The sequence below is a fragment of the Temnothorax longispinosus genome, chromosome 5 (genome assembly GCF_030848805.1).
Source record: "Temnothorax longispinosus isolate EJ_2023e chromosome 5, Tlon_JGU_v1, whole genome shotgun sequence".
Lineage (NCBI taxonomy): Eukaryota > Metazoa > Arthropoda > Insecta > Hymenoptera > Formicidae > Temnothorax > Temnothorax longispinosus.
The window spans coordinates 1,871,761-1,884,759 of record NC_092362.1 but is presented as its reverse complement, the minus strand read 5'-3'; the positions used below and the strand labels follow the sequence as shown (position 1 = coordinate 1,884,759).

General features: G+C 36.8%; 1 protein-coding gene across 2 annotated transcripts; it reads right to left on the bottom strand.

Annotated features, from left to right (window-relative positions):
* Positions 1 to 4,677: 4,677 nt before the first annotated feature.
* On the bottom strand, positions 4,678 to 12,450 carry Oatp33ea (Organic anion transporting polypeptide 33Ea). 2 transcript variants are annotated; one of them, XM_071777592.1, is made up of 8 exons: positions 12,292 to 12,450; positions 9,524 to 9,729; positions 7,863 to 8,288; positions 7,207 to 7,442; positions 6,546 to 6,822; positions 6,134 to 6,329; positions 5,414 to 6,024; positions 4,678 to 5,188 (listed from the first exon to the last, which is right to left on the bottom strand). In XM_071777592.1, the coding sequence occupies exons 2-8, from the start codon at positions 9,702 to 9,704 to the stop codon at positions 4,995 to 4,997; spliced, it is 2,121 nt and encodes a 706-aa protein (XP_071633693.1). In that variant the 5' UTR covers positions 9,705 to 9,729; positions 12,292 to 12,450; the 3' UTR covers positions 4,678 to 4,994. The 2 variants fall into 2 exon arrangements, with proteins under 2 accessions (XP_071633693.1, XP_071633694.1); XM_071777593.1 differs by lacking the exon at positions 12,292 to 12,450 and adding an exon at positions 9,364 to 9,437 and having other exon boundaries at positions 9,524 to 9,663.
* Between the last annotated feature and the right edge of the window lie 549 nt (positions 12,451 to 12,999).

The following is a 12,999-nucleotide window of genomic DNA, read 5'->3' as shown; positions in this document are numbered from 1 at the left end:
CCGATCGTACGAGAGAGAGCCACGAGATCTCCTTACATATACCTACTATCCACCGTATCGTTATCAAGCGGGTAAATTCTGCCTCTCGTAATATCAGCCTATTTCTCCCCTCCTCCCTGTAGCGCTCTCTCTTTTTCCTTCTGGTTATCTCTCTCGTCTTTTCCCCCCTAGACTACTGGCGATTCTTTCGATCCCTCCTTCTACGACTGGAAACTAACCGTCCTCGTTGTTCGCGAGTATCGTCGGCTCGATCTATCTTGGTCAGTCTGATAACCCGCACCTGTACGAATGATGCGAGGACAGGGGGGGGAGTAGGGATGCCGCGGTTGACTCCTACGCAGAAAAAGAGCAATTAACGAGGGTAATAAGCGCTCGGCGCCCCGTGCTATTGCGAAATTGGATGTACGAATCGGACGGCGAAGCCGTAAAGCACGTCTTACGATCTACTGCTGCTACTGCGGCCTGGCGGCTTAATTTCGAGCACCTCTTATAATCATTACCTGTGAGTTATTAATGAACTAATTGCCACAACGCCGAAATCAAGCTTCGTTCAAAAGCTCATTCTCGAAGCTTTTCCACTTGGTCCTTAAACAATTATCTAATTTTTAATTGTATCACTAATTACCAAACACTCCGTATACGCGTCAGTTTATTATTTTTTACATACGTTGAGATAAGAAATATAAAATAATATTCATTATTATTGTGCCTATGATTTGCAACTTTCGAGTAACGTGCTATTTTTGCCTGGCTCTTGATAGCACGACAGAAGAAAAATTGTCGAAATAGAAAAGAAGTGTTGTGCATATGTATGTAACATGTGTGTATCTCAAAAAAACACCTTCCGAAAACGTTCTACCTCCCTAAACCTCAGCGTTTAAATCTCGACGTCGGTGAAACGAGACATCCCTCGAGTGCTATTCGCGACGTACGGACCACGGCGACGTGCGCGAGGTCTTTCGGTACGGTGTTGTCTAAGCTCGTTTCTAGTCAACCTCCGGGAGCAGAGGCTCACATTGTGGACCTATTATGATTTAATAGAGCCGACGTGATGTACACACGCGCGCACACATAGACGCACTCGGTAAACTCTTCCGTCTATTCCCGCGCATTGCTAATGGTATACATCAAACAGCTATGTCGCTAATAGCTGACGGGTAATTGCCGAAGTTTAATTTTTTTTTCACTGGCCGCGAACGGCCAGTTCGCCAAGCGCCCGAGCATTAGGGCCCATGTCAATAGATTTATGGCCGTATCGGTCGTTCCAATCAAGTATTTTTTGAAAGATTATCAATAATTGCGGGACGTAAAACGATTTCGAGCTTCAAGCCTGTGTTGAATGTTCAGCTCTTCGTTTCAGTAGCATTTAATTTGTTCGCCCTAAGTAAAATACTGTTATCACACGATGCATTTAAAAAGAAAGAAGAAAAAAAAGAATGACATTCTTGTTATTCGCAATAATCTTAAATAAATATCTGGCTATCACTTTGTGCCTCGAGGAGAAGTGATAGTACAAAATGACGTTTAATACAAATTTTCTTATCAGAGGTAATAATCTGTATGCCTAAATGACTACCCAAACTCCTGTATGTGTACGTTCTCAATTAAAACAAATAACTTTGTGCAACAGGAGAATCTCTAAAATACTTCTAAGCTGAGAAAACTTTTTAGATATTTGTAAAATGAGAAATCTGAAAGAAGTCATAAAAATTGAATGCGTGAAATCGAGTTAAATGTTACCAAATTAGCCATGATTTCGTTTTACAGACCGGCATTCGTCATGATTTGCAAGAAATGTCTTCCTGACGATATTTGCCTGCTCACAAACCTGCCGAGACAAATGAAAATTTACATTTACGATAAGAACATCATAAATACACCAGCGCGAAATACACCACGTGTACACAAATTTCTTGGAAACTTCGATCTGCCATTTGATGCACGCAAATAAAACTTCGCAGAAGTACTCGATATCAATTTATTGACACGTTAAAAGTTATTGCTGTGTAGAAGATTTATTTTACTTTTTATGTAACTTGTAGTTTCACGCTTAAATTAGTTACAAATTCGTTATAAACTGTAGAGTATATATTACTTTAAATCTTTGTTCGTACAGCTTTCACGCAATTACAGAATAATTTTTCAATTAAAATGATCAAATCGGCGAACATATTCAATCACTTTTCATAGAAATTTCCGTTTTCTCATATTTTTGTCAATATAATTATTAAAAATTTTTTTAAATAAATGTAAAAGACACATCGGAAGGTTCATTGCAATGTAACCGTTTTTGCAATGTAACCGTCAGATTTACGACACTTTGAAGCGGCGTGACGTTGACCAAGTTTAAGATTGACAAGACGTGCCTTTTATTGCCGAAAAAAATCCCAAATCCACCATGATTTATAAACTCTGTATTTGCATGATTCTCGGCGAGATGTTTACGCAACGTAGTGAAACGTGTATATCATTCGAAGGCTGCTACTTTTTTGGAGACGGTGAAATTGAAGAAACTGCGAGACATCGAATCCACGAATATCCAATGCCATTAATATCGTTAATTATATTATATTGAGTGCACTTTCACTTTGAATACTAATGTTTTATAGATTATTAACAACTTACATTAAAGGATAACAAGAAATTAATGTTGTAAAGAGAAAGTAGTCATATAGCTCTTACGAATTCTTTAATATATGCTGGGTAGCAAATAAGTCAGAATTTGTAAAATTAAATAAGATAACAAAACAATTTAAGTTAGACTGATTACGTTAGATTTATTCTTGTTCAAACATTACAAATTGTCAATAATTCACTGAATGTATTTACTATATATTTGTTATATATATATATGCTCGGAGACACTCTCTTGCACATCACCTATCAATTCTGTTGCAATTTCTCTTTGTGTAATATCCCTCTGAACCGCATATGATAAGTTAACTTACAAAGTACAAGGTTACTTGACCAGTACATAGACAAATTTCGTCAGGCGCTTTAAATGGCACAACCCACTTGCGTTTGTAAATTACGCAGCATTCGTAGAATGGCAGAAGGAACGCCGGATGAGCTGCATTAGTATCATTATTATTACAGCAGAGGTAATGGACAAGTATTTTTCTTGAGCTGAGCTCTGAGGCCTTTACTCGCGATTAGTTCTTTATGCTACCTGCCTGCCCAGTTTGTGTCGTTGCGTGTTAACATGCATCTGCAAGTTTTCGCAAAAAAAAAATAATAAAAATTAAAAAATAAAGATGCTATATCGAGATGCTATATCGATGCTATATTATGAAACATTATAATCCGAGTGTTCTTTTCAAAAGGAACTCTCGAGGTGGATTAAAAATAATCGATAATAAAAGCGGCGCGATTCTTAAGCTCAGAAGTGGTGGTAGGTGAGTAAACCGATTGTTTCCGGTCATCTATATCACAGGCTTCTGTCCTTCTTTATCGGGCAGTCTCGCTACTAGTCTGATCGGACTGTACCTCGACTTAGAAGACGTTGATGAGGTCTATATGAAAGATGGGTCAGGGTCATGCACAATGCAACCATGTACACACAACAGCAAAACTTCCCAATACCAGGTCGAGGCGCGAACAAATGATAGCTTCTATTTCTTTTATTGTTCTTATATAATAAAATTTTGCATGTGTTAAATATATATATTTTTTATATTTGAAGACTTTAGATCATAGACTTTATTTAAAAGATATTACCACAAAAATATAAAAATAAAGTTTCTATAAAATTATATGTCCGCTATATAAAGTATATTTCCAGTTATTTTCTTTCAAGACACGCTTTTTTTTAATTAACTTATTTCAACAACGATGAAAAATTGACAAAGAATTGTTTTATAAACTCTAAAATCACGACACTTTATAAATCCTAAAATCACTTCATCGTCATCAACTACGTAACAACGAATCCTCATTCTCGTCAGTGCGGCAGACGTTGCTAACCGTCTCATAGACCTCATTTTTCTTTATTTGCGATGGAATAAGGCGGAACGCTTAATCGTAATGCCGAAGCGCATCCTCTAATGGTGTTCCGAAGGATGCGATCGATAGGGACGACCTGACGTCACGGGAACGTCGCGGAATTCATTACGCGGGCCAAGCCGCCCGCTTCAGTTGGGTGGGCTTAAAAATTAAAAGGCTCTCAAACAAAAACTCCCTTTTTATCTTCAGCCTCGTGGGATGTAATCCCTCCGTCCGGCAGTAGCCCCGTATGCCCCATGCCCCCGCCGAACCCCCGAATTTCGGCGGCCTGAAGACAAGCCTTGAGACTTTGCTCCCATCTTCCACCGTCTCGACGCTCTTCCCCTCTCGTTCTAAAACTGAGGAGCGCGAGCACGGTCGATTCCACCGATCCACGATGTAGTTTCCCGAATAAACCCTTTCGTCTCGCGGCGCGTTATATTCCGCTTGCGGGAGACTCGGTGAGCGATAAAGCAATGAAGGGTGAATACCTTATCGGAACAACGAATCGTTCAATTTTACTTGGCCGAAAATTGCGGAAATGGAAATAATAATTAATGTATAAATAATTTTTATAAAATTTTTTTATGCATTTTGAAAGAAAGGTTTCGATATAATCTTAGCTAATAGAAAATAAAAATAAAAAAATTGTCAAATGTGGAATAAAACGTGATGAAGCGTGAGGGTAATAACGTGTTAACAAAAAATAAGCGTAATTTATTTACAAAGAAATAAGAATGAGTATGATTCGGAAATAAAGGTATAACAAATGAAATTGTGTAACAACGATAGCTCCCAGCTTTCGATTCCGAGCGTTTAGAAGCTTGAGAGTTTAACAAACAAGGGTGCATTATATTAACATTATTTACATGATTAGTTCATGTCGCTAATATTATAGAATCATTGTACTATCGGAATGTTCGGCGTCAGTCACGAAAGATCCGGAAATTTTCAGGTACCTAGAGCAATTCCACAAATCTTATCGGATTTGTCCATTTATCGGACAGGCAGCGTTATAGACGACTGTGCTCTGTCCTCTGATTTAAATTCCCATTAACTTCATTCTTCTTGTCTGCATTATCAATCGCGGCACCATCTTCCCTCACGAACTCGCGCCTCTTGTCAGTCTCCGCGGCGCCATATAGATCCAAATCTTTGCCGAGATAACAAACTATAGCGTCGAATAATACCCCTATCACGGTAAATCCTGTAACATGACGAAACAATATGCTTCTTTATAAACGAGTCGACGAAATCAAACGGGTCATTCGAATGAGTAATCGATCAGTAAAATTATTTTATCCATTGTCCGATAAACTTATTCTTATCTGCTGCGATTTTTTTTCTTCTTTTTCTTTATCTAATCTCAGTTGGCGAGCAAACAGATGCAGCTAGCTAAAACATATAGGTCGTTAAACTCGACGATACCCACCGGCCGCCGAGATGTTCACCAAGAATCGAAAATTATCCCTGTGATAGAACCAGCAGTTTCCTCTAGTCCCACAGGATTCCTCCCATATTAGGCAAGTCGAGTCGATGATAGCCCCATAAATAATCGGCCCCGGAATTAGAGCCAGCAGCGAGACGATCATCAACGTGACGCCCTGGGAGAGACTCTTGTCCCTCTTCTCGACGCTCCTGTAGTTCACCAGAACGTTACCGATTTTCCCGGAACAGCCCAGCGTATTGATCACGCAGTTGAGCAATACGAAGAGCAAATACGGCCGTTTGCAGTCGCTGGCGCACGGACCGGCTTTGACCGTATCGGAGATCGGCGGCAGTGCCTGCGAGTCAGGCGGACGCATCTGCTGTTCCGAAATGAAAGCCCTACTGGAGCTAAAGTAATCAAAGTGGCCTCCGATACGGCTTGGCTCGTTCAACGTTAGACAACTGCAGTTCCCGAACTGTTTGTCGTCCAGGATCGTTCGACATCCCGCGTGACAGGCGGAGAAGAAAGTTGTCATTGACGCCTCGTGGCAGACCGGGGAATATTTGACGCCCGCACAATTGCAATCGGCGTTGCAATCAGCTGTCAAATTCATTCTGCAAACGAATAAAAATTTTACATCGGATCGTAATATTAGCGATTAAGCGAGATGTTGATTTGTGTAATTTTTGTTAAAAAAAAAAAAAAAATTCTAAAGATACTCACTCCATAGTCTTCAAGTCTATACCACGGATTCCGGAGTTCGTGCAGCCAAGAAATATGTATAAAATTTGTCCCACGACGAAGATAATACCGACGAGTACGTTCCACGCGAGAAGCGGTCTGGGACCAGGTTTAAATTTGCTAATTACTAATCCCGATAACAGGAATCCTAATACTATACCAACTAGCGATATAGGGCCTGTGAATCAGAGCAAAGCAACATGTATTACAAGTATATCAGTATTGTTAAATGACAAAAACATTTCTCTTTCGACACAAAAAATTGATTTTATTTGTCAGCAGGAAAATCGTATGAAAGCGCTCCTGATAGCAAATTAATGTTATCGTGTGAAATATTTTAAAGATAACACATGGAGTAACTAAAATACATTCTTGTAGATTAATATACGTGTACCTGTTATCACGGTACCGCCAGCCGCGGATGTACTGTATTGGATTTCGAGATACTTCGCCAAGAACGTGATATAGGCAGAAGCGCCAAGAATGTAAAATACGGCGCTTAAATTGTTGCAGGTCAACAGCCAGTTCGTTAACAGCCGTTTCATGGCTTTTGGAAATTCACGGATTGTCGGTATGTACTCAGTTTCCACGGGTACTTGGTTGGTAGGTTCCATCTGTAACGGAGGCTTCTGCTGCAGCACTAAATCTAACTTCAAAGGTATTTCGCCATCCTGAAACAATATTTTTAATTAATTAATTTATAGAAACTTGTAATTCTCCGCGAGTCATCTACATATTCATCTTTTTATGACTTTATAAACTAATGTTTTCTAGAAATTTATATCGGTTGGTCTTTTCATAAAAAACCACTACTTTTATACAGATAAATAAATACATATGTAAAATTATATATTTTTTGCTATAGATAAAAATTATATGTGTATTAATTTCGTTTTATTATTTATTTCTAATTTAATTACTAAGAACTAAAAGATATTGATTAATATTATATTTTAAGTTTGTTTTTTAAAGAGAAAAGAAATGTTTTTTATGTCATTCATATAATAAAATATCTTCTTAATTATAATAATCTTATAACGTTCAATGTGAATTACCGGTTTAGAAATATCTTTTGATGTAGGAAGATCACGTGGAAACATAGCGATCAAAACGGCAAACATAGCCATCGTAACGCCAAGAATGATCCATCCGAGCCACCATGCGCCTAACCATCGCGGATCTTTCGTCGTAATAACGGGATGAAGTTTTGGGTCTATGTATAAACTCAGACAGGCGTAGCCCAATAGAAATCCAATCGCTGGACCCACGGTACGTAAAGCGAACGTAAAACCTTACAAATAGAATTGGAATTTATTGCTGTTAAATCCTTCTTTAATTCATGGCAGTAATGCAACAATTACAACATTGCAGAAAATTGCATAGTCTAAAAAATTTTATTACTAAAAACGTAATTGTGTAAGTACGCACAATTGTAAAAATCAGATAAAATTATCGAAATATTCCATTCCAAGTATAACAGGGGGCGTTTGGCAAGATCTTATCTTGAATTCACGCTCTTAAGATACCGCAATACTTATCAGACTTGCTAAGAAAAACGATTTATAGTTATTACAACGTGATGGCAAGAAGCGCTTTAACTTTTTATGTTTATAAGGAAAGATAAATTTAGATCTTGATTATGATGCATTTTTGCTAGCTCAAATCTGTCAATATTATCAAAATAACATAGAGTTTATTAATCGATGCTCACCTAAGAGCATAGGCGTATTTTTCTTCTTCGTATTGTCGTCTAAATACGTCTGTCCCAAACCGTAATAAAGAGTAGTTCCGATACCAAGAACAAATTGAGATATAAAAATCAACAGTAGAGGGAGGTAACTAACGCTCAACTTAGTTTCGGCATCGCAAAGTTCTGGCTGGTCCGTACGCGGACAAATCGCGAAGTTCTCCGGGACGGTTGTCATATTCAACAAGGTCTGATCCAGATATTCCTTCGTCAATGCCAAAGCGTCCTTTCCAGGACCGTATATGAAGTGCGGCAGTGCCAAAATGAGACAGGACAATGCGCTCAAGCCGACCCCAACCGCGATCCATCTTGGCCGATGACTGGATCCTCCGTAGTAGGTCAAGATCAGAGACAAGATCTGAGAGATCTCGTTGCCCGAAAGGATCAACCCTATGATAATAAGAAAGTTACACGGACACGTGATAAACTTACTTAGCCCTTCGATGCACTTTTTTTTTATTCTAGTTGTTTCGCATTTTGGCAATTTTCTGCTATGTAACAGAATTGGATAGTTACATGAAATTTTTTGTTTCTTCAATATAAAATAAAATTTTTCTTAATTTACATTTAATTGTGACTCTGTATATGACTATAATATATATTTATCCATTTAACGAAAATCAATACAATTGATATCCAAAGCAAGTGCAAAATAAATGTTAAATGTAGTAAAAAATGTTAGTTATTACATTATATTATATAAATGCGTTGGAAAAAGGTTTCAGATTTTTAGACAAAAAAATAATTTTTATTAAATTAAACGAAAATATTTAACCAACATAATGGACTTAACACAAGTGGCATGCTCATTTCTGTTTATCGTGTACAATATTGCAAACAAAGGATTACCTTATCGTTTCGCTTCAGTATGTGAATATCACTCATAAATAATCCTCTTCTGATCTCATGAAGAAATATTAAAATGTTGTATGTGTATGTATATATGTGTCAGATTTTAAAAATAAAAAGGATATACCGTATTACTTCATTTATTAAATTAATTTTATAAATATCACGTTTATTCTGGAATTATATGAATGCTTCTCTACGAAACGCGTTAATATTTCGAGTATTGCGGCCGACTACAAAATCATATAATGCATATCCGCGTGTCTTCGCTCTTCAACGCATATATAGTGCTCGTTGTACGACAGATTTGTCACTTCTATGATTGCGACACACTACTTACCTACTAGATAGACGCACACGGAAACGCGCGATTCGTACGTGTGCAAGTACGAGTACTTATACGCGAGTATACCCGCGGATGCTCGGCTGCTCGGCTTTGCCGGCAATGGGATCCGAGGTTGAAGGCGATTAAGACGAGATGACGTTTAAAGTTCTGCCGTGTCGAGATAAAGCGCGGTGTCGAGTATACATATATATATATGAATAATTTACTTCACGTCTGGGATTTTTCTCTAAACAGACATTTAAGCGCCGAGAGACTAGTTGATCGCCATACCGAGACTAGTTGATCGCCATACAGAGTTCCGATCGCAAAGCCGCGTAGATTCGTACCCGTAAACCGATGTGTACCTTCGTCAATATACATATATAAAATGAAGTACAGTCGCCTCTCGTCGTGAAGTTATATTATGTGTGATTACGAAAATGAGACTCACCAGTCGTACGGCTAGGTATCTTGAATCTCTTCTCCAGAGTTGTCAGGGTGACGACGATGTAGATAAAGGCCATCGCCTGGACGGTGCCCAGTAAACCGTACACCGCGATGAAATTCTTCGGGGTGGCACGATTTCGCAACCATCTGGGATAAATCCCACATATTCCACAATCTTTACTCATAGCCTCCGATAGCCTCCGGTAGCCTCTAAAAAGATTGATTAGCGGAATCTGTCCTTCTTTTTAAATCTAAATTAATTTACACCTATATCATTAAAGTCCACAAACTTCCAAACATAAACATAGTGATTGCAATAATTTATAACATCAGTTTTTATAGTGTTTGCAAACCTTCGCAGGTATATCTTATTTATATCTTTTTATATTTATTATCTTTATTTCTACTGATATCTTCAGACTTCCAAGTTTGATATGATTCAATAAGCTGAGACTCTGATGTTATAAACGTTGTTATAAAGCAAAATTAATATGAGCATAGAGATTTATTTATAACAATACAGATGCGGTAATTGAAATATACTACACGGTTACAGCATTGACAATCGTATCGTATTAAAATTCTCGATAGCTTTTGTTGCGAACGATTTCTGCTAGCCTTGCCAGATCGCCAATGTTTTGCATCCACTTCAGCGCGTTCTGGAGAATTAAGTTCTGCGATAAAAGCGTCCCGACGATGCTAATTAAGTCAATGCGCTATATGAAATACAACACTTAAGGAAAAATAATGCGTCGTCATTATGATAACAACGGGAATCGATGACAATGACTTGCATTCTCGATCATAAATGGTCTAGACGTGTTGAAGTAGATACAAAACGATATTACATATATTGAATGGAGTATAAAAATGGGATTACGAGGCCACAAACGCACGTTTTCAAGTTGCTCGTGGTCGATGACTGCAGATGCATTCAATTTCTATAGTGCTCCTACATTGCAGCGTGAGAATTTGATGAACATGCGACATGTACGTGCAATGCAGGACGCGATAAGTCCATTATCTTTCATCATAAGTCGCGTAATTATTAATACGTTAATAGAGATAATAAATCTCGCACGTTGCTCACACTTGGCAGATACCTCAGCATAGCATAATGATGGTAACAATGACGTCTCTTGTATGTACGCAAACGCATCCGTTACGCAACTCACTTTTTGAATCTGAAGACGTCGACTTAATCCGACTAGCGCGTGTACAATGCAATAAACCGAAAGCGAGTGAAAGGATAAACGATAATGCATATATCAAAATTTTAAGCTTAATTTATCCTATTTTTTGCAATTATAATTTCACGTATTTAATAATAATATGTATTATTATTAAGATTGTAAATACTTTTTATTGTGTCTTCGTAAACTAGATATTTAATTATACACTACCAATTTCTTGTAAATCCATAGGAGTATAAATTTAATAAATTTAATAAATTAATTAGGTATAATAGCGTATTAAACTTATTTGTTAACCTGATTAAAAAGATTGAAGAAATAAATAAGAGAATTTTTTATACTCGCAATAACGAAGATCTGAGTATATTTACAGTATGCAACAATCTAATCTACAAATCTAATTAAGCTTATCACGCCAATAAATCATTCGAATAAATCTGGCATGTAATTCTTCTGTGCCAACAACATTCGTCAATGAAATACTCGTTAAATTAATTTTTAATAATAAGACCAGCACATATACATAAAAAAAACTTTTTATATGTTCCTAAACTTTCGAATAAAGAAAAAGATTATGAGAAATTTATTCGATATGCCTTCAATTCATGAAAAAAATGTAAAATACACAAAATTTGCTAATCTATATACGTACTATTTTTTCATGAGTTTGATTTATAGAATTCTTTGTTAATGTTTGAGTAAACGTTTTAGAAATATTTGGTTGTAAATTATTATATTAAAAAGCTACATATTATATTAAATTAAATTATTATATTATATAAGAGCTACATATTATATTATATTAAGGAGCTAATTATTTTGTTAATACAACTTTCAGTAATTGATTTTTTATTTTATTTTATTTGTTGGTTGAGATTTATTCACAACACTGTTATTTTCAGTCTCAATTTACCTGAGATATAAGCTTACGTAATTGCAATTTATCTTAAGCACGAGTCGTGCAGTCGGAGACGCTAATTCGAAGACTTAATCGATCAGCGTTTCCGTTTTTGTCGCTTACAAAGATTCTGTAAAACAACGCGTTAAAATTATAAATTACATTGTTGAATTTTACGATTTATTTATTTAAGAAAAAATACAAATTACATATTCATAAAATTGAATTTAAGGCAATTATTTAAATTTCAAATTGCTATTTATATTAAAGATATTATTAAGTTAGTAATATTTTTATAAAATTATCTCTAGCTCATTTTAAAATATGCGTTATCTCGATTATTTACATAGCGTATCTTTTATGTGCATACATATTATCTTTTGTTTACGGTGCATAAATTTCTTATACAAATTCTTGTTATCTCTAAATTTGGAAACAAATACAAATTCTTTAATTCTCATGTTATTGTTATCCCGTGTTATTTGTTATCTCACAGGATAAAAGTTGTGTAAAATTAAATTTTAAATCTCTCTTTCTCTCTCTCTCTCTCTTTCCTTAAAGCACACTTTCCAAATGTTTTTAATTTTTGCGGCAAATGTCGCGGAAGCATATTGGTAAAATACATAAAATACTTTTCTAATATTAAAAAAAAAAGGATACGAATCGACGATGGTTTCTCACCTTGACCTTAGACTCGTGGACGCAGAAGGGACTTCCGGGCCGCGATTCCTACTGGATCGCGATCCTCGAGTCTCGTCTACCGGGTAGCTCGGAAATCACCCACGCGCTGGGAGCGCTCTAGTTAGCACGAATAAACGCGGGATAACTGAGCTTATTCGTATGTCAATGGCAATGCTCCCCTACTATTTCTCTATCAAATCGAATGATAAGCGGAACGTCATTCAAAGGATATCGCCAACGTGACACTGGTGCTGACATCTTATTACTCGCACCCAAGCGATCCAACGCGCCCACGGCCGTAAGATAGCAAGCGCATCTCCTGGTTGCGGTCTATGCTAAAGTGCATAACGAGATGAATAACGCGTTTGTCTCCTCCGATGGAGCAGCTTTCGGTCCGATGATAGAGATGCGATAGAAATGTCTCTATGGAAATATTTTAATGTTATTATCAACTGGAATAAAGCAATAATTGTAAGGATTGATGCTGAATTGCGAGTCGCGCAGGACTCCTTCTGTGAAACTTTCCGATGCAACTCGACGATTTGTATTAGCCTCATCGAAGTAATCTCGCGTTTCAGAAACGTTATTTCTGAAGTCTTTAAAAAGTTGCCGTTTGTGTAAAATTACTCAAAGTTAAATTGTATATATTTGAGGGATTGTGATTATGATTTATTAATAATTGAACTGTCAGAGAGAGAATCGCGTATT

What these genes read in the sequence shown, in the direction of transcription:
- Oatp33ea (XM_071777592.1), bottom strand. Translation starts at nt 9,704, where the DNA reads ATGAGTAAAGATTGTGGAATATGTGGGATTTATCCCAGATGGTTGCGA. An exon ending in GATACCTAGCCGTACGACTG is followed by an intron (nt 8,289 to 9,523) that starts GTGAGTCTCATT and finishes TTATTATCATAG; the next exon opens with GGTTGATCCTTTCGGGCAAC. An exon ending in CAAAAGATATTTCTAAACCG is followed by an intron (nt 6,823 to 7,206) that starts GTAATTCACATT and finishes ATATTGTTTCAG; the next exon opens with GATGGCGAAATACCTTTGAA.